The sequence below is a fragment of the Cavia porcellus genome, unplaced genomic scaffold (assembly GCF_034190915.1).
Source record: "Cavia porcellus strain 051 isolate PalLab524CR breed Dunkin Hartley unplaced genomic scaffold, mCavPor4.1 scaffold_21, whole genome shotgun sequence".
Classification (NCBI taxonomy): Eukaryota; Metazoa; Chordata; class Mammalia; order Rodentia; family Caviidae; genus Cavia; species Cavia porcellus.
In genome coordinates, this window is record NW_026947504.1 from 6,867,802 (window position 1) to 6,891,324 (window position 23,523).

Genomic DNA, 23,523 nt, shown 5'->3' on the forward strand with positions numbered 1-23,523 from the left:
TTACAGGCCAGAAAATTATTTTATTTTATTCTTTTGGTACTGGGACTCAAACTCAGGACCTTGCACTTGCCAGGCAGGTGCTGTGCTGCTGAGCTACATCCCCAGCCCCAGAAAATAATTTTAATGCAAGTAGAAAGGATCAGTCCATCTCTGCATCTGCCTCGCTCTTGCTCCACAGACTCTCTGTCCTGTGATTCTGAGCAGGCGGCCGTGACTGGAATGGCTGTCCTTGTGGGAAGGAGGTTCTTATATGGGAAGCTTGCTCCCAGACTGGAGGAACGCCAGAGTCCTTTAATCAGGGAGCAGACATGAAACAATAAAATAATTTATGTGTGGTTCACTGCCCCCACCAATCTCATTTTTTCCTCCTCAGAGCAGCTGCATCATCCTTGGACCCATAGGGACGCCAAAGTCACTTTTAAAGAACCTGAAAAACAGATAGATAATATTAGAGGAAGGACAGCGGAGGAGGGAGAAGAGTTTGAGTCTTTGAAAGGACCTCCTTTCTGGTTAAAGAACCAGGGCCGCTGGGCCAGGAGCGGGGAGGATGAATTTGGGGATGGAGGGAAGGAAGCAGAAACAGGCACCTTCTCCGCTGAGGGGCAGGCTTTGCTGTTATTCATGTTGATGTTCTTCATGGAAATGAGAGTGATGCTGTGTTTCTCTCCATTGGCAGTGGAGCAGCTGTGTTGGGAAGGGAGTCTGGGTTACAGAGCGCACAGGAAAGACAAGGGAGTCTGGGAACTAGGGAAGGGGGCTCAGCCTCAGATCTCCGTTTCACAGAAATCTGTACTAGGGAGGTGCACCACAGTGAAATGAGAGTGTGCTTTGACACCCTGAAGATGTATTTAAACCCAGTCTTACCTTTCAGATAGCCCCGAACTCCCTGGCTTCTGGGGGTCTGTAAAAATCCAAGGACAGAGACTAGGGTTACATGCTGTAACTCAGAAGAACTTCCCTGCCTTCCCCTCAAAGCCCACCCAAGGGGACCTTCCCAGTCATCAAGGGGCTTAGGTGCCATTCCCTCCATTATCCCAGGCTGGAAGACAGCCTTGGTCCCCCAGCGCAAGGGGAGGGCGCTGCGGATCGAGACAGGTACCTTCAGCATCCTTGTTCTTCCGACATTTAAACCTGAGACTGACCACAGCCACTAGGACAATCACTACCACCACCAGGATGACGATGAAGCTGATGACACCTGAACAGGGTTAAAAATGGCATGAAGAGAAGGCAGTGAGGGGACATCAGGAGGCAGCAACAGTTCATATCCCTGGCTAAGGGCTGCACAGATAGGCTCTGGGAGCAAAGGGAATTCCAGTTTTCTGCTGAACAAATGGCTATCAATGTGCTGTTCCTACCAGGGTGAGCTCCTCACCCAGCTCTACCCTCCCAAAACAACACAGAGGCCAGGCAGACAGAGGCCCACAAGCCTGTAATCCCAGCTGTGCTGGAGCCAAGCCAGGAGGATTGCAAGTTCAAGTCCAGCCTGAGCATTCTAGCAAAACTCCATCTCAAAATAATGCAAAAGGGGGGATGTGACACATGCTAGAGCCCTTGCCTAGCATGTATAAGCCCTGGCTTCCATGTTACATCCTCAGCACTAATAGAGAGAGACACACACACACAGAGACAGAGAGACAGAAAGACAGAGACAGACAGAGAAAATAGATGGAGAGACAGAAGACAGAAGGAGAAAAAGAAACTCAGCAGAGTCAATGGATGAGATTTGAACTTGTATTCCCAGGTCCAGAGTCCAGGTCATTTCCAGGGATTAGGTCTAGGGCTGTAGCCTAGAGGAACAGCTCTTGCCTAGCATGGACGAGGCCCTGAGTTACATCCTAATCATGAAAACATATTCCAGGGTAGGGATTTCTCCTACTCCCACCTTCCCCTCCTCTCTCACCAAAGGCAGCCACAGTGAGCACCGTTTCTGACGTGGGGCTGGGCAGGATGGTCAAGTCTCCCCTTGTCCTCAGGCTCATGGTGATTGCATTGGGAGTAGCATTTTGAGATGATTCTGAAATAGAATGGGGAGTGCTCACTTCAGCAGCATATATACTGAGTAAGAGTGGGGTTTGGCGCATCAGTGAAGGAGACTGACTCAGCCTACAAGAGAAGCTGGGCATAGTGGTACATGCTTGTAATCTGGTACTTGGGAGCCTGAGACAGAAGGATATAACTCTGGGAGTGTTAAAAATCCAAAGCCACAGGATAGCTGAGAGAAAAGGTTAGGCATGTCACAACACTCCTCTTTATTGTGAACACCTCCTCTTGTGCTAGCTCTGCTGTTCCGTAGGTGCCTTTGCCTGCACCTAAAACCAGTGGCCAAGATGGCGGCGGTGGGGGGGTGCAGACCTGTCTCCTGAGCCTGCCCTGAGGAGAGGCTGGGCCTTCCTCTACACTTTCTGCCTCCCTGCTCTTCCTTTTAGGGTTTCCTTGCCCCACCCCTCTTTTTTTCTCCCTTTTATGCTTTTTTCAGTCCTAAGTTCAGACTTGGTTTACCTTTACTGTGCCCAGGCCCAACCTTCTATCTCTATTTTGCTGAAACCTCTGTTTCTCACAAGCCAAGGCACCATTGATGTGGCTCTTAGCTTCAGGCCACTAGCACCTGGGGCTTCTGAGGAGGGGAAGAAGGAACCCACCCAGGCATAACCGAGGATGCTTCACCTCCTATCACCTGCCCTGGGTACTCACCAAGTTCTGATGTGCTCCTCTGCGGCTGGGATTGGGTCAGGCCCAGCAGGGACAGGGCGTGCCCATCCTCGGTGCTTGCCCTAGGTGTTCCAGCCTTACTCGACACCAGAGGGCCAGGTGAGGCCTTCTGTGTAGGTGCTGCGGGTCAGGGAGCATGAGCGACCTGTTCAGGGACTCAGCGGGCACTTGCACAGGGGGGCTCAGTAGCCCCAAATCCTCCTTTTCTTTACTGCTTCCAATTCCGGAAGGGGCTGTTCTTGGCTTACCTCTGGCCCTCTACCCGTTTCTCCACCCTCCACCTTCCACTTCCCTCCAGAGCTAGGCTTCAGAAGCCGCTCCATCTGGGAATGTCCCTGGTCCCCAAGTCAGAGGAGGCTGGCCTCAGCTGCCCCTGTTTGTAAGGACAAGTGTGGAGCTCTTAATGGCTTGTCCCTCTGCCCTGTCTACATTCTCCTGTGAACCATGAGGTCAGCTTCCCCCACACGCTGGGCCCTTCCTGGGTGGCATCTGTAGTCTCACCAGCTGAGTACCTGGGGTTCTGGTGCTGGACAAAAGAAGCTTAGGGGTGCCAGGCTCTGAGGAAGATTTGTTTCCTGCAAAGACAGAAAGAACTGAAGATGAGGCAGGCTTGCTGACACCACACTCCTTTGCCCATCTGAGAACCTTTGGGCTCCAGCCCTTGGCCGGGGGGAAGGGAGGAGGTATGAGCCCCTGCAGGTACCCGCACACACCTGTGGTTGGAGAAGTCGGCTCTGTGACCAGACTCTGACTGCTGAGGGTTCCTGAAACAGATCATGAAGGCTGAGTGGTCCTCTCTCATTGTTCTATGCCCCTCCCTTCTTTCATCCGATATTATCTGGTTTTTCTCCCTACTCCCCCTCGATCCTCAATCATCCGTCTCTCATCTTTCAGGGCATGCCAGAAAACAACCCCTCAGATGAGCCCCTAAGAGCTCTGGCCCAGGCCCAGGCTCCTGAGCTCACGGGCCTAGAGCTTCTCATACCACACTAAACTCCTAGGCCCAAATGCTGGAGTAGGCCCTTGAGTTCCCCCTTACCCTGAGAAGTCGGAGTTGTCATGGGCTGGGAGTTGTGGCCTACAAGAGAAAGCAAAACACACAGACTTGCTTGGGAAGTCTCCTGCCCAGCATCCTAGGCCCTGTGGCTGTTTAAACTCCCCACGCTGGAAAGCAGAAATACTCAGCAGAGGTCAAAAGGAAGTTATGGCGCTGACTTCCTATGAGACTGTGACTCAGGTGCACCATTACCACAGCCTTAGGGTTCCAAGGCCCAGGCCTTTCCAGTCTCTTCGGTCCTCTATGGGTACCACAGCAAAAAATCAGGGAAAGGTTGTTAGTGTCATGTCCACAGAGAGAGGGCCAATGACCTGCTATGTCTGGACAAGATCCCAAGACTCCAAGTCTCTAGATGTATGCTTATCCTATGCCACTGCTGGGCCATTCCTTTTCCTCTGTGAAGATTATCATCCTGGTTCTGCCTTACAGGGAGGGAAGAGGACAATGGGGAGATGAATAAGATACAGTTTGTGTTTGTATGAAGTTATCTCTGCCCCCCCAGCAGGAGGTAGGGGCTCATACTGGAAGCAAGTTCCAAGAACGTGCAAGAGGCGAGGACACTCTGGGAGGAGCTGCCAGTTTACTCTGGCAGGCAGAAGCTAGTGGGAAATGACCACCGTTGGCTAAACCAGCAGAGAATTCAACAAGAATCCCTGCTGGAAGCCCTCATTAGTGGTTCTGTGTGTATATGGCTGTCTCTGGGCCCCTCTGCAGATGTGTGCATGCTTGTGTGTCCCACAGCGTGTGTGGGACCTGAAAGGTCAGGTTGTGTTTGCTCGCTTTCCACACTGAAATCATTCTTGAAACCTGTGAACAATGTGAAGGCAAACAGCGTGGGAAGCGGAGCCGCCCAGCTGGGTCCCCGTGCTTCCACTGGGCTCGACCTCTCCTTGCCAGGGAAGCACTGCACCGTGGCCTGACTGGATGGAGGTGGCTGCGTGCCAGGGACCCACCCCAGCCTGCAGCAGCCGGTGCAGTCTGTTTATTTTCCTTAAACCACTGCCTTCTCCATGGGGTTATCATTCGGATAGTGGAGAATTCATTGTTTGCGAACCCACGCCTGCCCAAGCCCTGGGCCACATTTTTCCAGATGACATCTCTCAGAGCCCCATTTCTTGCAGGTGGAGAGTCCAGAAGAGAGTTAAGGCTTGTAGGAATCCCCAGCCAAAGACGGCCTTTTCCTTCTGGGTACGGCCCTGGGGAAGCCCCTCTCATCCCAGTCATATCCTGAACACTCTTAGTTACTTAGATACCATGGCACAGAAGTATCTAAGTGCCATTAGTGATGGGAAGTCACAATGTACCGCTTTTCTGCATTTATCTAGGGGAAAAACTATCTAGCAGCATGGGAGGATTTCCGAAGTCACAACATCAAGCCTCAGTTGCCTGCCTTCTCTTTGCTTCCGTGACTCCCCCTCCACAACTTGTCACCTGTGAGGATTCTTTGTGAGTAGGAGAGGGATACAGGGAGTAGGTTGGGTTCTTGAACCACTGAGCATATAGACACAAAGAACTGTGGCCACAAGACTTTCTCTGGTCTCTACTTCCTAATCCCGACCTGTTTTATTTCCTTCCCATCTAATCCTCCATTTCCCTGTTTTTAGCAGCATAGTTAAAAATCATAGATTTTAATGAATGAATTAATTTGTGATACTGGGAATTGAACCCAGGATCTTCACACTGAACTTCATCTCCCAGTCCGAGTATCATTTTTTAGATTGAAATCCTAGCTCAGTCACTCAGTGTCTGATTTGGGCTTTAGCTTTTTGTTCCTCAGAATGCAAGTGAGAGGCCAGGGATGCAGTTTAGTGGCAGAGCACGTGTGCTTAGCAGCGACAAGGCTCTGGGGTGGATTTCTAGCACACACGTGCACGCGCGCATGCACACACACACACACAGAGCCAGTATCAGTACTTCACAAATTATGAGGGAAAGAAAATGTGTATAAAAAACTGGGTATGGTGGCTCACGCCTGTAATTCCAGCACTCGGGAGGCTGAGGTGGGAGGATCCTTGTGAGTTGAGACCAGCCTGGGCTACAAAGTGAGCTCAAGGCCAGCACTTAATCCAGTGCAGTCACTGCCAGACATCTTAATTTTTGCCTGATTCTCTTGGATCCCCTGTCTACCCTGACTCTTCATTAGTAGGCCCTTTGTGGGTACAAATATACTCAAATGATCCTCAGTCCACCAACACCGAGACACCAGAGCTCTCCTGTATTCTCTGCTGCTTTAAGCACAGCCTCATAAATCTGTCGCAGAGCACCGGGGGTGAGAACGGCCCAAGGGAAGTTGCTGCCTGTGAGTCACAGAGTCCTGGACTTCTCACGGTTCCCAGAGGCTGCTTCCCAGGGAGAGGTCCCGAGTGCTGGCTGTGCCCTGAGAGCTGTTGCTTCCAAGGCATCTGCCCCCAGCAGTCTTCTCAGCTGACAGCCCGGGCAAGAACTAAGTTATTTGCCCTCCTGGATCAGTCAGGAGTGCTTTGGATCTCATCCGAGGGCCTCCTGTGATTTGAGCTGAAAGTCAGCGTTCAGAATTCCCAAATTAAAGACCACCACTAAGGCCAAGATGCAGGCAGTCTGAGGCCAGAATAGTCTGGAGAGTGACCGTAGTAGCCAGGCCTGCACATCTCCTGCAAAGAGCCTCACATCCAGACAGTGGCTTCCCACCACTGGGGGGGCAACCTTTGTTCACCCTGGAAATCCTCCCACAAATGGGATTAAACATCTCTGTTCAGCCCTGCCTGGAAATTCCCTTCCACTGATTCCCTCCAGGAAGGGCTGTGGGAAGGGATCCTGGATGGGGACCCCTGTGGTGGGTGTCCTGGAGGACCGCGGCAGGCGCCCTCTTACCTCGGAGCATCAGCAAGCCCAGGATGGCCCAGCGCAGCGGCGCGGCTCTGCGGGTGCCCATGTCAGCTGGCTGTGTGGCCGGCGGGCAGCCACTCAGTGCAGGCTCTGTCCATCGCGGGGAAGGGCAGGCGTGCAGGGGCGGGGTGGGGTGGGGGCCGGCTCTCCTGGAGCTTCCTGTCGAAGAATAGAAGGAAACAGATTGGGACCAGCTCCAGGGGCCCTCCACGCAGCCGGGAGGATGTGAGGTCGAGCAGCACCGCTCTGGGCTCCTGTCGGAGTCCCGCGTGGCAGCCTGGTCCATCACTGTCCCCTGGAGGTTGTCCTGGAGCTGCTCTCTGGGACCAGGTCTCCTCTCGCAGGACTGAGCCGAAGCTGCCACCAACCGCCCACGTGCTGTGGAATTCTCCGCATTCCTCTCCCAGGGCTCCATTCCGGGTGGGCCCCAGCGTCTTCCAGGGAGGCCTTGAGCATTGCTGTTTGGGGGGGGGGTGGCATGTTCCGGGCGTCCCTCACTCTGACGCGTCGCTCTCTTGGAGTTCGTGTTACCCGCACCCCTGCACACCCAGTCCTTCGTCTCCCGCGAGCATTTGTCAGCACCCCATGATATCCTTTCCTGTGGCTGCAGGCCAGCACTGTTACTTTTTCCAATACATCTAGGCCAGCTCAGTGCCTGCTGAATATTAAGCCCTCGTGTGTGTTTATTGACGTAAACTCAGAAAATATAAGCACAAACGGGTGTGGTGACCCGTGCCTGTGATCCCTACACTCGGGAGGCTGAGGCAGGAAGATGGCCACCAGTGCAAGGCCAGCTTGGGCTACATAGGGGGACCCTGTCTTTAAAAACCAAAACAAAAGAAAGAAACAAATGTAAGCACATAGGCTCAGTCTTACAAAGAAGCCTTCCTCGTTAATATCAACTGTATCACTTAAATTTTTTAAAATTATATCATAGTTGTGAATTTCTTTCCCAGTGTGTACGCCTTCCAGTCTGTGGCAATATTTGTATTTATATGTGTGGTTGGAATCCTTTTCTCTCTCTCTCTCTCTTTTTTTTTTTTTTTTTTTTTTTTTTGACACAGGGTCTTGCTATTAGTCCAGGCTGGCCTCAAACTCATGGCAATCAGCCTCCTGAGTGTTGCAATTTGAGACAGGTAGCTTTGTGGTTCAGGCTGGCCTTGAACTGACTATATGGTCCAGGGTAGCCTCAAATTTGTGCAGTCCTTCTGCCTAAACCTCCTTAGTGTTGGATTACAGGTGTGTACCACCATGCCTTATTTCTTTTTTATTTTTTAGTAAAAACAAAATTGGGAGGGGATGAGACAGGGTCTCGCTATGCAGTTCAGGCTAGGCTTGAATTCACTGTGTAGCCCAGGAACAAGCCTCCTGCCTTAGTCTCGCCAGTGCTGAGATAACTGACATCTGCCACCACACAACAATATTTTCTCAAAGAATACAAATTCCAGAAAATTGGAAAGTATGTCATACAGAACTTCTCCCACCCCAAATGTTTAAGAATCATACCAAATTGGGCATGGTGGCACAGGCATGTAATCCTAGCACTTGGGAGGCTGAAGTGGGAGGATCATTGTGAGTTCGAGACCAGCCTAGGCTACAAAGTGAGCTCAAAGCCAGCCTAAACTGCATGGTGAGATCCTGTCTCAAAAAGACAAAAATGAATAAATAAATAATCAGCTGAGTATGACAGTATTTTCTTGTGATCACAGCATTAGGGAGGCTGAGGCAGAAAGATTCCAAATTTGAGTCCTACCTGGGAATTTTAATAAGACCCTCCTATATCAAAATAAAAAATTAAACAAGCTGAGGATGTAGCTCAGGGCTGTGTCCAGTCTCTAGGACAGCACCACCACCACACACACACAAAAATCACCAGTAGAGTGTGCCTCACTACTTAGATAAGTTAGTGTGTGTTTCCAACAAAGAAGGACAGTCTCCTACAATACAGCCATCAAAATTAGGAAATTAACATTGCTATATTACCACTATCTAACCCTCAAAGTTTGGCCATTCAAATTCTGGCCACTGTTCCAAGAACGTACTTTATAACAGAAAGATCCTATCCAGAACTTATCACTGAGTGTGTCTTTATCCTTCTTAAATCTTGAAGAGTTCTTCACTTTTGCCGTCATTCTCAGGACCCTGACAGGTACTTTAACAGGGTAATGACTGAGCTATGTCTCCAGCCCCAAGATCTTAATACACTTTTACAAGTTAGAGTTTGGTTATTTTCTAGAATGACCCTCACTCTGAGGTTGTCTGATGTATTCTCATGAGCAGATTTTGGTTTGTTTCTTCGTCAGGAATGTCACAGAAGTAATGCTGCATCCTTTTCTGCATCCCATCAAGTGCTCCATTATTTTGATTTTTCCTGTTACTTACTCACTTAAGGTGATGTCTGCCCTGTATTTTTTCCTGCAGCTACTGTAACAAATTGCCTCACACTGGTGAGTTTAAAGGACAGAAACTTATCATTCATAGGTCTAGAGGCCAGAAGGTGAAATCAAGGTGTCAGTAGGGCCGTGCCGTCTCTGCGGGTTTAGGGGAGACTCTGCTCCTTGCCTCTTGCAGCTCCTGGTGGCGGTCAGCATTCTGTGGTGGGAATTCCTCCTCATTTTGCTCTGTGTGTCCTTCTTCATCACCATTACCTGCAGGCTTCTCTTCTGTGGGTCTCCTCCAATGCTTGCCACTGAGTTAAGGCCCTTCTGGATCACCTAAAACGACTTCCTCATCTCATTATATCTGCAAAGGCTCCTTTTCCACAGAAGATAATGTTCACAGGTTCTGGGGATGAAGATATGGGTGTGTCCTGTGGGGAAGCCAGTCATAGCCAGTTTTTCCCCACCCACCACCCGCCCAGTTTGTTTGAGGTTTTTGGTTTGTTTTTGAGGTTCTGAGAATTGGATCCAGGACCTTTGGTCTGAACAATATACCCGGCTCTTTTTTATTTTTTATTTTGACACAAGTTCTCGGTAAATCACTACGTTGCCCAGGCTGTAGTCAAATTTACAATCTTCCTGTCTAGGCCACTCAGAGTTCTAGAATTTTCTTTCTTTCTTTCTTTCTTTCTTTCTTTCCTTCTTTCTTTCTTTCGTTGCTGCTGTTTTTGAGACAGGATCTTGCTCTGTAGTTCAGGCTGAACTTGAACTCTCTATGTAGCCTAGGCTGGCCTTGAACTCATAGCAATCATCCTGTCTCAACCTCTCCAAAGCTGGGATTATAGACATGTGCCACCATGCTTTTTTAAAAACTAATACATATTTGCAATTAATCTTAGGGAGTATGTCTGAGTTATTTTCTCATTGCTGAGACAAAAATACCTAACAGCCAAGGTTAAAGGTTTATTTAGCTCACTTAAACTTTGTAGAAGTTTTTTTTTTTTTTTTTTTTTTTTTTTTTTGTCTTTTTCCTTTTTATCGGTACCGGGGATCAAACTCATAACTGCCTGCTTGCAAGGGAGGCGATGCCGCTCAGCTAAATCCCCAGCCCCTAAACTTTTGTAGAAGTTTAAATCTATAATCAGCTCGCTCCAGGGCAGGGGGTGTGGCTCCAGGGCAGCCGGGTGTAGCATTACAGAAGAGAAACAGCTCGTGATAGGCAGAAGATAGCAAAACACGCCAGGAGGAAGACAAGCCTCTTTTGTCCCTTATTTTGTATGCAGAATGCTGGGATTGGGATGGTGCCAAACCAATCAGTGGACTGATTTAGTGATCACCCACCCTTAATCCCCAGCGTCATGCACCAGATTCAGCCACCTCTGAAGAAGACCCTCCCATGACGGCATGAGGCGTTGGGGGACATCTAGACCGAAGCCAGAGTGGGTATAGGTACTTAATGTTTCTTATTCCCGTTCCCTCCTCTCCTTTCTCGTTCCTTTTATCTCTGGGTTCCATTTCCATTTGAAAAGATGGATTTTCCTGATTCCTATTGCCTATCTTTTATTTTGGTTTTTAAAAATTATTTAATTCGCTGGGGATTTAGCTCAGCAGCATAAGCGCCTGCCTTGTAAGTGCATGGTTGTGGGTTCAATCCCCAGTACCAATAAAAAATATTAAATTCTTTGGGCTTTTTATAAAAGAAATTTTGCAATATTTAATATTGTATGTCTGATTTATTTCACTTACCATTATGGTTTCAAGGTGCCTCATTTTCCTACACATGACACAAATTTGTCCTTCTTCATTGCAGAGTGGAGCTTCATGGAGTATAAACACCACATTTTCTTTATCCATTCACCTATTAATGGGCACATAGGCTGCTCCCAAGATCTATTTGTTATGAGTTGTATTGCTACAAATATAGGTCTCTTCACTTTTAAATTATGCTTTTGCATTTGTAATAATAGATATTTTGTGGTTAAATACTTAGAAATTAAGTAAATAATTATTTTCTCATCAGTTTTTCCACACATGAATTTGTATGGAGGCTTGTATTCCTGTTCGTAAATGGGTTATAGTGTATTCCAATAATTTATGAATTTGTTCCCCAAATTGTCCCTGTTTTGGCCACCAGGTGCCTCCTAAATCTGGTCTCTGCATCCTTCTGACATAGCTCCACCGTTCTAGTTCTTTCTAACAGGGTGACTGTTCCAGGTTCACGTTCCCCAGCCCTTGGAGAAATGTTCCCTGTTTCTCCAAGGAGACTACATGTCCTTTACTGGCAAATGGTGATTTTTTTCTCTATTTTGTATTATGGCACTGGAATTGAAACCAGGGTCTTCACACTGATCCACATCCCCAGACATTTTTTTTGGTTTTTTAATTTTGTATAAGTTCTCACTAAATTACCCACACTGGACTCAAATTTGTGATCTTCCTGCCTTGACCTCCCAGAATACGAGGATTACAGGCATGAAGAACCCTGCCTGGTGCAGATAGTGTTTAGAAATGGATCTGGATGGTAGATGTGCTCGTGAGTACTCAGAGGTGGCTTCTCCAAGCCCCCTCTCTTAAACCTGGCTTCCATTCTCCTCAGTGTGCGTACTCATGTGACCACCTTCCCAGCAGGAACGGAGCCACCTTCCCTGTGACCATCCTCCGCACATGGCGTTCCGCACCCACTCAGGCTCTCAGACACCAGCCTGGGTGGCTTTAGTATATCAGATAATTGTGTGGCCCTCACATGTGAAATCAATTTTAAAACATTCTCATTACCCACAAAAGAAACCTCACTCCATTTATAGACTTACAGCTTTTTTTAAAGAGAAAAAATTCAAAACAAGATAATTAGAGGGTAAAAATGGCTAAAACATTGCATATTGTTATCTTTAAATTAGGTTACTCAGAACAAAGATATCTGCATTTAATTGTCTAAACAGTATTAGCATAAAACTTTCTTTTCAATGAACTAAGAGAAATTAGTAGTATAACTATCTTAACTATCTCATATATATAATATAATAGATGTTATATGATATACACATAATATATACATATATAATTTCTTTTTTTTTTTTTTCTTTTTCCTTTTCATCGGTACTGGGGATCGAACTCACAACTGCCTGCTTGCAAGGCAGGCACTTATGCCGCTGAGCTAAATCCCCAGCCCCACATATATAATTTCTTTCGGCTTCTCATGCTAGGGAAACAACACAATGTTTATACATGTGACTATGATTTATTTCACTTAGGAGTGTGGTCTCTAGTTGCATCCATTTACTTATAAAAGTCTTAAATTTATCCTTCTTTAGGGCGAGTAGTACTCCATTGTATAAAAATACCATACCTTGGAGGCCAGGGGTTTAGTTCAGCAGTGTAAGTGCCTGCTTGGCAAACATGATGTCATGAGTTCAGTCCCCATGAGTTCAGCCCACCAAAAAAAGAAGTTTTTTTTGAGGGGCTGGGGATTTAGCTCGGCGGCATAAGCACCTGCTTGGCAAGTGCAAGGTCATGAGTTCAATCTCTGATACCACCAAAAAAAATTATTTGATTTGAGCTGGGTGTGGTGGCTCATGCCTGTAATTCCAGCACTCGGGAAGGCTGAGGCAGGAGGATCATTGCAAGTTCGAGACCAGCCTAGGTTACAAAGTGAGCTCAAGGCCAGCCTGAACTGCATAGAGAGACAATGTCTCAAAAAAACAAGCAAACAAAAAAAAAAAACGTTTTTTATCCTTTCTTCAGTTGATGGGCATTTAGGTTGTTTCCAAGATCTGGCTACTATAAACTGTGCTGCTATAAACATGGATGTACATATATTACTGTGGTATGATGCTTTTAATTCTTTTGGGAAGATACTCAGAAGGGGAATAGCTAGGCTGAATGGGGCCTCCAAACCTAGTTTTCTGAGAACTCTCCACACTGATTTCCACAGTAATTGCACCAGTCTGCATTCCCACCAACAATGGAGAAGGGTTCCTTTTCCTTCCCCCACCCCGCAGCCCCTCCAGCATTTGTTACTGGTTGATTTCTTCTTCTTATTTTTTTTTAATCGGTACTGGGGATCAAACTCACAACCGCCTGCTTGCAAGGCAGGTGCTTATGCCGTTGAGCTAAATCCCCAGTCCCCTGTTGATTTCTTGATAATAGCCATTCTTTCGGGGGTGATGTGGAATCTTAGAGTTGTTTTAATTTGCAACTGTCAAAAGACCAGTGATGTTGAACATTTTTTCTTTTTTTTTTTTTGTCTTTTTCATTTTTATTGGTACCAGGGATCGAACTCACGACTGTCTGCTTGCAAGGCAGGCGCTTATGCCGCTGAGCTAAATCCCCAGCCCCTGAACATTTTTTCATATATTTATTGCTGTTTGTATTTCTGTTTCTGAGAAGTATGTATTCATCTCAGATGCTCATTTTTGGACTGAGTCTTTAAATTTGGGAAGTCTGATTTTTTTGTTGAGTTCTTTAAATGTTCTGTAGGCTCTTTACTCTGTTGATGGTTTCTCTTGCTGCAGAAGCTTTTCAGTAGGATGGAATCCCAGTTGTTGATTCTTTGTGACAGTTCCTGTGCAACTGGGTTTTGTTCATAAAGTCTTTTGCCTACACCAGTGCCTTCAAGAGTTTTACCCATTCTATCTTTAAGCAGATTTAATGTTTTTGTTTTAATATTTATATCTTTTTTTTATTTAAAGAGAAAAAAGAAAGGACATAAAAAAAACAAAGCAGTAAAAGGGTACAAGTAATAAGAATATCAAGAAAAAAATATACAGTAAGAAATCACTAGTTTAATAGATTACATATTGTCTTCTTAGAAACAGTTGTCCAAATTACAAAATTAAAGCATATAAAGTGGACATTCATACAGTGATATTGGAGACAGTTCCGTTCAATGATCCAGCAAAAGCTCAGTAATATGGTTTTCCATCCTACATACTCAAACATAGCTGCGATTATATCCCTTAGTCTGCCTTCCTTCCCTCTCTTTTTTACAATAGCAATTACACTTTTTGGGTATACCTTTGATTCATTCCAAGTTTAGTTTATTTATTTATTTATTGTCTTTTTTGAGACGGGGTCTCACTGTGCAGTTCAGGCTGGCTTTGAGCTCACTTTGTAGCCTAGGCTGGTCTCGAACTAGCAATGAAGGGCCCTGGTACCTTCCTCCCCCACTCGGAATGGCCCACAAATGCTTTTCTTTGGGCTCCTTCTGCAGGCACCATACCCTGGCTTCCTTCAGTGGGCACAAGGTAAAGGAGGAAGGGCTGTTCTTTGTCTCCTTCAGGCCAGCAGAGCTATTTGTGCCCTTCCTGGGGATTTGGAAAGGAGGGGCAATCCCCAGTGTCAGGCCCTGGAGGTCAGGGGCCTCCAGCTTCAGGAAGGATTTACGGGCAGACCCCAAAGTCTTTTTATCTTTTGTTCCAGAGCTCAAGTCTCAAAGGCCAGAATTTTGACTGGGTTTGGTGGTACACCTCTATAATTCAACACTCAGAAGGCTGAGGCAAAAGGATTGTTATGAGTTTGAGGCCAACCTGGTTTATAAAGTAAGCTCAAGGCCAGCCTGAACTGCATAGTGAAACTCTTGTCTCAGAAAGTCAAAAAGACAAACAAGCAAACAGAGCTTTTGTTCTCTGTGAAATAAGAGCAGATTCTGGCTGGGTATGGTGGTGCACGCTTACAGTTCCACCACTCAGGAGGCTGAGGCAGGATTATCCCAAGGTCAAAGCCACCCTTGGCTACACAATGAATTCCAGTTTGGCCTGAATTACATAACAAGACCCTATCTAAAAAAATACATAAGTAAGTGCAGATTTTGATCATCTGAGCCGTCTGTATGCACCCTAATGGGCCTCATGATAACAAAATCCAGAAAGTGCTGGGTGTGGTTGTGCAGACCTAGAATCTTAGCACTCAGGAAGCTGAGTCAGGAGGATTACCAGTTCAAGTCCAGCCTGAGCTACATAGCAAATACAAATTCAGCCTGAACCACATAGTGAGATCCAGAAGAACCACCACCCCCATAAAAAGAAAAAGAAAAAAAAAAAAAAAGAATGCTACTCAAATATAGTGCATTAATACTATTTTCCAAATATATTAACCACCTTTCTGTCTCTGGGACAAAATACTTTACATGCACAATTCAAAGGAAGAAAAGCTTATTTTGGCTCCATTGTGAGTTGCAACATTCAGTCCCTGGTCATCTGGCTCCAGGCAGAAGCATCATGGTGGTATCCGGGAAGCAGAGGACAGGGCACGAGCCCGACAGAAAGGGGCTGGGAACAAGAACACGCCCTTCCGGTCTGACCTCCTAGTGACGGACTTCCTCCAACCAGTCCCACCGCCTAGCAGCACATTTGACTGTGAACTCCCCAGTGGATTAACCCATTGCTGAGGTTAGTGGTCCGTGATCTAATCACCTTCCAAAAGCCCTACATTAAGTTTTGGGGTCATATTTTTGATCCACACGATAACGTAGGAGGAGGGCAACTCAACAGTGAGTGTCAGGCAGTGGTGCACACCTGCAATCCCAGCACTCGGGAGGCTGAGGCAGGAGAATACCTTAAGACAGAGGCCAGCCTGGGCTACTAATGAATTCAAAGCCAGTCTGAGCTATAAGCAAGACACTGTCTCAGGTCACGCGTGGTAGCACACACCTGCAATCCCAGCACTCGGGAGGCTGAGGTGGGAGGATCATTGCAAGTTCAAAAACAGCGTGGGCTACAAAGTGAGCTCACCACCATCCTGAACTGCATAGGGAGGCCAAAAGAGAAAAAAAAAGACACTGTCTCAAAAACAGAACAAAACAACAAACCAGTGAGTGTAGAGATGGGAAAGTGCTTGAGAGAGCGGGGAAGGTAGCCCGCTTGGTGTCAGACATTCTACCCTCCTACCCATTAATTCTCTCTGAGGCCCTTTAGAAGACACATTCAAATTGGTGAGTCAAGGAAAGGGAAAGTGCCCAGTGACTGAGCCACCGCCCAGGACTCAGCGGCCTCCCCGTCCACCCCCTGCTTCCCAGCGCTCCACCGCCCAACACCCATCCTCTTCCATGGCCACCTCCTGCAAGCAGCTCCCACCAAGCAAAGGGACTCTGTCATATGTCCGTATGTCCGCTGTCCAGAACCTCCTCTGTTAACCCCTTTGCTGGTGTAACTAAGAGTAACAACCTGCTTCCCACCAGCATGGAGAAGTATATCCGTTTCAGAGTCCAACAGAGGAAAGACAGGAAGAGCCTCACCACCATCCAAGCAATCGCTGATGATTACAATAAAAAGAGACTGGTGAAGGCGTTTACAAAGAAATTTGCCTGCAGTGATACCATCATCAAGCATCCAGAATAGAGAGACGTGCCCAGCTGCAGATTGAGCAACACAAGAGTGTACGTACTGGTAGAGCCTGGGCTGGCTAAGGATGCTCTGCTGAAAGTTTGTGGCTCATTGAGGCTTAAGTGAGGATTTCCTTGCAATGAGTAAAATGTCCTTTATGTCTCTTGTCAAAGTTTAAAAACCTTACAGCCTGTATATTGTGACCATTTGGGGTTTGCTTTCACTTGGGCTAGTGTCACTGCTTCATGGAATAAACTAAAAACAGCAGAAAGAAACAAAGATAGAGGAATGAGAAAGAAAGAAAAAAAGCTGGGTTTGGTGGCACATGCCTGTAATTCCAGCACTTGGGAGGCTGAGGCAGAAGGATCACTGTGAGTTTGAGGCCAGGCTGGGCTACATAGTGAGACCCTGTCTCTGAAAATCAGAAAGAAAAAAGAGAGAGAGAGAGAAAAGTAACAGAAGGGACCGAAACCAGGCTTTTAGACTCAGGGTCCCAGCGGAGTAGCTGCAGGCACAATGGCACACGTGGCTGGAGGAAGCAGGAGGAAGCAGTGGCTTAAGTCCTGGGCTTGGGGCAGACTCCAGATCCCCTGAGCTAACATCTAAGTAGGCTACAATGAGAGGCAGAGAATGCTTGCAGTCTCCCTTGACAGGGAAGGGCTCGGCAGGGGCTGCAGAGCAGCAGCGGGCCTCTTATATCTAGGGGGGTGGGTGGGTGTCCGCTCAGCAGCCCAGGGACCAGGGCTCAAGTGAGCCTACAAACTTAGTGGGGTCGCTGAAAGTCAGGGTAAGGGCAGCTTGGCCAAGGGAAGACCAGGAGCTGGGACACATCACCTGCTCCACCCCGCCCAGATGGGAGCTCTCGGGGGGCTCCTAGTCTCCAGGCCAGAAGGAAGGTGACAGTGACTACTAAGGGCAGGCTGAGGGCTGGCTCATCCCATGGTGCCACCTGGGACCCAGAATTGTAACAGCTGTGCCCAAAGAAAAGAGTCTGATGGGCATTTTGTGTGGCTGACACTCACAAAGGAAGTCACTTTCAGACAAATGCAGAGAGACACGGGATTATTCTTTGTAAAAACCAAAGAGAGCAAAGACTTGAAGGAAGAAGAGTGCTTTGCATGGGAAAGACAAGCGTCAAATTCCCTCAGGTGGCCATCCCTGGAGTGACAGGAGGCAGGAGAGCAGGGAGTGGGGAGCTTACAGTTTATTTGCAGTATTTTATTTTTGTATTAGTACAATGTTGTTTTCAACATAAACTGACAGTTTTGAGAGGAGGACCCAGAGCCAAAACACAGGTAGGAGCGAGGAGGGCCTGGGCCTGTATAACGGTCTGCAGCCTGCTCTGGGTGGCATTCTGCCCCGGCAGTGCCGCGTGTGGCAGCCAGCCCTCCACAGCCTGACACAAAGAGAAGGGGGCGCCACAGTCTCAGATGCCGCCAAGTCACACAGACCGCAGCCTCTGCCCCCGGAAGGGGATAATTAGGAAGCCATTCCTAACAGTAACTTCTGTGTATCCAGAAGGGTGGCCAACAGAGATGATATTCCTATCACAGAAGCAGGAAGGAGAAGACATTTAAGCGTTTGGGAAGCTTCTTCGAAGCCACGGAATTTTCTTGGACCATCACAGACCTTTAATGTCTGTAGACTGGTGTTAACAAATAGCTATGATGAAACCAAAAGCCCAGACTGAACATGACAAGGCTCTGCTTGAGTATTTAGCAGATATCACTGGTTGTGGACCACTGAATGACCTGCCAAAGTCCTGTGCTGCAGAGCTGAGATACTAAATGGACACAGAAGAGAGAGGTCAAGCAGAGTTTAAATGGTGGGAAAGGGTGCCTTACAAGGAAAGAAAAGCACAGCCATTGAGTTTCTTACCTTGGAAAATAAAATATTTAGAAAAAGAACATCATGTATGTCCATTACATTTATGATCTATAGATTGAATTGCTGAAATGGAGATACAAAAGGAAAAGATTTGGGAAGATATCAAAGAAATTAATAAGGGGAACAAGATGCCATCAAATGAAATGAAAAGTATAGTGAATGCATTCATTGCAAGGAGTCGGTGCTAAACACATTGTAACTTAAACCTTTTTACTTCTTCCCCCTTTTCCTTACATTTTAATTCTTTGTGATAAATGTTTGAGATGGTAGCTATACCAACTACCCTGATCTAATCTCTATACATTATATACATGCATTACAATGTTACACTGTGTCCCATAAATATACAATTATTATATGCCAATTAAAAATAAAAAGCGAAGCGCTAGGTGTGGTGGCTCATGCCTGTAATCCCAGCACTCGGGAGGCTGAGGCAGGAGGATTATTGCGAGTTAGAGACTGGCCTACGGTACAAAGTGAGCTCAAGGCCAGTCTGAACTGCACAGCGAGACCCTGTCTCAAAAAGACAAGAAATAAATAAATAAATAACGAGCCAGACAGTCAGGAGACTGAGGCTGTAGTATTGTGAGTTGAAGGCCAGCCTGGAATCTATAGCAAGGCCCTGTATCAAAATACAAGAAAGAAAATAAAGAAGAAAAAAAGAAAAGAGAAAAGTTTAGTTCTTAACATTTTAGAAATATATAGGGCAAACTACTAAGAGACAGAGCTGGTGGTTGGGTTGTAAAAATTTAGACTCCATATCTAAACACTGCATAGAGAATATGTGATAATCTGTACTGTCCAGTGCAGCTGAGACATTGCATGTGAAGAAGAAAGATCAAAGGCTTGTAGCTTCAGGAAATTGGTGGGAGTGGGAGGGTCAGCTGGTCCTGCCAGGGGCTGCTGGGGGAGCTGGTGGAGGAGGAAGCATGGGCATACAGCCGGCTCCTGCTGCTGGCAGGCAGAGCCGGAGGAAGTGCCAAGGAGGAAGATCAAGGTGTTATCAGAGCTCAGGGCTGGCCCTGGGGAGCCCAGATGTTCCCGGAAGTGCAGGCACGGGAAAGCGGTGAGCCTGTGTGCAGAGGGTGTGTGCCCTGGAGCCCCGCAGACGTGGCAGCTCCTGGTAGGGGCTGAGCTGGGGCAGCCAGTTCTTCTTTGCCCGCTGTCACCCTACAATCTCCGGGGAGCCCTGTACCAGTCCCAGATGATGCACCAGGTAGACTCTTGGCTCCCTCCTTCCTGCCAGGCTGGCCTGCCTGCCTGTAGGGGCCCCTTCCTTTCCCTGACCTGAGTTTCCTTTCTGTTTCTCCCTGTACATCCGGAGCTGCTTCACAGCCTGGCCCCTGCCTTGGGTGCCTGAACCTGCAAGGGAAGGGGAGGGGACTGGGCTTTCCCTGTGCAGGGACAGATGTGGGACATGGGATGGCATGGCAGTGTGGCTGGGGGATAAAGGGAAGGAGTTTGCCCTGAGCAGCCCTTCCTGGCCCCTGGGTGCCTAGGCCATGGGAGAGACAGGCCGGGACTCAGAACTGGGGGGAGCCCCCACCCCTGCGGGACCTTGGGCTGGGGAGGGGGAAGGCAAGGAAGAATGGTTCTTATCCTGCGGTGCCTCGCCAAGTCTGGGGTTACTTTTCAGCTTTTCTTACTTCATTAGTACCCCCCAACTCCCACTCAGCATCTAGCAGGGTAGAGACAACAGTAGGAACCACGTTCCTGAACTTTGGGTGAAGAACTCAAGGATCCCATCAGAGGTAAACGGCGTGGGATCTCCTTAGTATGACCCAGGCAGAACCAAGAAACCACTCTGGGTCTCTTTCTCCCCAGGCCCCCAAGATTTGATCCCAGGCCTGGGAGCTGGAGGATGCGGCTTTGAGATGAGGCACCTCCCGCACCTCACCCCAAGCTTCTGGGCTCCTGTTACCCCTTCATGTTCTCTTCACTGGTACCATCTTCCTGCCTTCCAGTGAGTCAGGAGTGGGGAGCCTAAGAAATGGGGCTAGAGCCTTAGACTGGGGACATGGATCCCTTTTCAGGATTTTAGGCCAGCTATTCACTGCCCAAGACACGGGGCAGCAGCCCCCGCCCCACCCCAGAACACAGGCTCTTTTTAAGGATCTTGCTGGAGACCTGGAAAAGGGGGCGGTGGAAGGGTCCTTGGGAGGCAAAACCTATATACCGGGCTGAAATGAAGTCTCTCTGCCCCTTTCTGAACAAATTTAACATAATACCTTCTCCCCCACCCCTCGGAGACAGGGGTCCGGCTATGTGTAGGGTGTCCTTGAATTTACTATGTAGCACAGGCTAGGAATTTGCAGTGATCTTCCTGCCTCAGCCTCACAATGCTGAGAGTGCGTGAGTTTGCCCACTATACCCAATTTCTGTTTCTATTTTGTCTTCCATTATCTGAATCTTTTTCTCGCCCTTTTCCTCTTTGATTTTTGTTTTGTTTGGTTTGGGGGACATTTTGAGATAGGTGCTTGCTATGAGATTCAGGGTTGTCAGACATGGTAATGCATATAATGAGACCCTGTCTCAAAACAACAACAAAAACAAAATTAAAAAAAAGATTCAGGCTGGGCGTGATGTCACACACCTGTAATCCCAATACTCAGGAGGCTGAGGCAGGAGGATCGTTGTAAGTTCAAGACCAGCCTGAGCTACACAGTGAGCTCAAGGCCAGTCTGAACTGTGTGGTGAGACCCTGTCTCCAAAAGAAAAAACAAAAAAATTCAGGCTGGCCTTAAACTCCCTGCAGTACAACATAGTCCAGGCTGGCCTTGAACTTGCCTTGAATTTGTGATCCTGCTGCTACACCTGTCTCTGATCCCCAGCTAGGATCACAGATGAAAGCCACCAGCTGGGATCTTTTTCTAAACTCTGTATTTTTCCCTCGCTCTGTATCCCTCTTTATTTTATTTTTGTTATTGTTGTTGTTGTGTGTGTTTACCTCTCTGGGTTGTTTTTTTTTTTTTTTTTCTATTTTCTCTCTTCCTCCACCTCTCCTTGGAGCTGTGACTCTCGGCTTCCTGAGGGTTCTATCTGTTTTGGTCTTTCTCACGAGTACATGGCCATATCAACCCCTCTCTCTGTCTCTCTCTGTCTCTCTCTCTGCCACCCACCTCCCAGGCTGGCCACTACCCTCCACCTCCTCTGGCTACAAACAGCTCAGCTGGGCAGGAGCCCCAGAGGCAGCTCCTGGAGATGCTGGGTGGGGCCGGGGAACCCCCTCGAGAGGATGGGCTGCCGCTGCTCACCATCATCATTGCCATCTTTGTCCTGCTGGCAGTGTGTATCGTGGTGGTGGTACACTTTGGACCAAGACTCCACCAAGGCCATGCCACTTTCCCTACAGAGCCACGAGCCCCAAAGCCAGAGGATGGCGTCTGCCTCACTCACTGGAGGCTGCTGGATGCCCAGGACAGTCCCAAAGAGGCCCAGCAAGGAGTTCCTGTCCTTGGCTCCAGCCCTGCTCCCAATGGGCCCAGGCCCAGCATGGATGAAGTCACATATCTGTAGGAAAGAGCTCTGGAGAGTTAGCCTGACCTGGCTCAGGCTAACTGGACCATGGAGTAGAGCAAAAGCAGACGAGCTGGGCGTCAGAGCTGCGGACGAACACGGTGAACTCACCTAGCGTGCCCAGTTGCCGACCGACGGGAGACAGAAAAGAAGCTCGAGGGCCCTGCCCGTGGACCTGCTGCTGTGGGCATTCCCAGGGCCCAGCGCCACCTTTACAAAGTTCCTCCCTCCTCTCAGGACCTCCAGACCCCAACCTCCTTCCTCGAGTCCCTGGCCCCAAGCAGGACTGTCAGAGAGAGGCCTGGAAGAAGCCCTGTGAATGACAGCCAGGAAGAACTGAGCCAGAGAACCAGTGGTCTTCTCTGAGAGTCTGAGGACCCGGGAAAGAAGGAAGATCTGTCACCTTTCACACCGTGGGGGCAGCCCTTTGGCTGTCAGGGCCTGGGCCCAATCCCCAAAGCCCTTGAGAAACTCAAGCACTGCTTGTATTTCCAAGGTGCTCTTTGAAGTCCCCTCTGACTTTCTTGCATCCCCAGGATGTGATGGGCGGGGTCTGAAGGCTCGTATTACCTCCCACTTGTCTGTGTGCAGGGGCTGTTGGGACAAGCCTAGAATCTACCATGCAACATTCACCAGATCTAGAACTTTCCAGCTGGTGGGAAAACCGGAAAGGAAAAGGAGTTCTATGGAAGCTGCTTGGCAAAGGAAGGATGAGAGGGACAGGAAAAGTCAGGAGGGAAGGAAAAGGTCGGGAAGTGCAGGCAGGGACTGGGAAGACAAAGTCAGGCCACCTGGTGGCTCTTTGCAAAGACCTTTCTCTGATACCTTAGAGCCCCATTCAAGTAGTCGAGAACATGCAGACGGGGCTGGGGGTGTAGCGCAGTGGTAGTGTCTCCCAGCGTGCACAGGGTCCCGGATTCAATCCCCAAAGCAGTGAAAAAGGCCTGGCATGAGGGTACATGCCCCAGCTCCAGGATTCTGGAAGGCTGAAGCAGGAAGATCGAAAGTTCGAGCCCAGCCTAAGTGACTTAGGGAGGCTATCTCAAAAATAAAAAATAGAAAGGAATTGGGGATATAATTCAGTGAGAAAGCCCCGGGTTTCCAGTGCTGGGTGGCGGTGTAGGGAAAAGACACTTACGGAGGGACCTCCTGTACTTTACTCTGGAGTCCTTTGGAGGGCAACTAGTCAACCCTTGGAGGCCTCAGTGAGAGCCCAGCAGCCAGGGAGGCTGGGAGGTAGATACTGCAGATGGAGGGAACAGACGTGGTGGTTACAATGTGTGCAGAAGATACTGCAGATGGAGGGAACAGACGTGGTGGTTACAATGTGTGCAGAAGATGGGTTTCCTTCAGGAGTCTGGTAAGAGGCACTTAATTAAAATGTTAACAGCTGCTGCCTTCTTTCTTTCCTTCTCTTTCTTTTCTTGTCCTCTTCTTTGTTTCTGTTCTTGTACTTGGAGTTAAACCAGACAGTACTGAACTACTTCCTCAGCCCTTGTCATATAAAGGACTTCCCTAAATTTCCCAAGCTGGTCTTGGATTTGTGATCATCCTGCCTCAGCCTTCTGAGTATCGGGGACTACAGCTGTGTACCAGTAGGCCTGGGAACAACTGCTGCTTCTTTTGGGTCTATGCTATGTCTCTAGGTCACACCTTAGAGGGCAACCTGTCTGCGGACCTAGAGGCGCTATACCATTCTTTTGTCACAACAGCCTTGAGAGGAGGTACTGTATTGTCCCCATTTATTCTTGGGCAAACCATGACTTGTTAAGATGCCCAGGCAGACACA

The 23,523-nt window shown here is 48.2% G+C and overlaps 2 protein-coding genes across 3 annotated transcripts; one reads left to right on the forward strand and one right to left on the reverse strand.

Moving 5' to 3' along the window:
• On the reverse strand, positions 1-7,099 carry Ecscr (endothelial cell surface expressed chemotaxis and apoptosis regulator). 2 transcript variants are annotated; one of them, XM_013141250.3, is made up of 10 exons: positions 6,620-7,071; positions 3,752-3,790; positions 3,426-3,476; positions 3,225-3,287; positions 2,695-2,832; positions 1,904-2,017; positions 1,100-1,198; positions 865-901; positions 588-684; positions 1-427 (listed from the first exon to the last, which is right to left on the reverse strand). In XM_013141250.3, the coding sequence occupies exons 1-10, from the start codon at positions 7,047-7,049 to the stop codon at positions 419-421; spliced, it is 1,077 nt and encodes a 358-aa protein (XP_012996704.1). In that variant the 5' UTR covers positions 7,050-7,071; the 3' UTR covers positions 1-418. The 2 variants fall into 2 exon arrangements, with proteins under 2 accessions (XP_012996704.1, XP_063088259.1); XM_063232189.1 differs by lacking the exon at positions 2,695-2,832 and having other exon boundaries at positions 6,620-7,099.
• Positions 7,100-19,086: 11,987 nt separating this feature from the next.
• Smim33 (small integral membrane protein 33) lies at positions 19,087-23,258 on the forward strand. The gene is made up of 2 exons (XM_063232200.1): positions 19,087-19,434; positions 21,345-23,258. The coding sequence occupies exons 1-2, from the start codon at positions 19,423-19,425 to the stop codon at positions 21,732-21,734; spliced, it is 402 nt and encodes a 133-aa protein (XP_063088270.1). The 5' UTR covers positions 19,087-19,422; the 3' UTR covers positions 21,735-23,258.
• Positions 23,259-23,523: the final 265 nt, after the last annotated feature.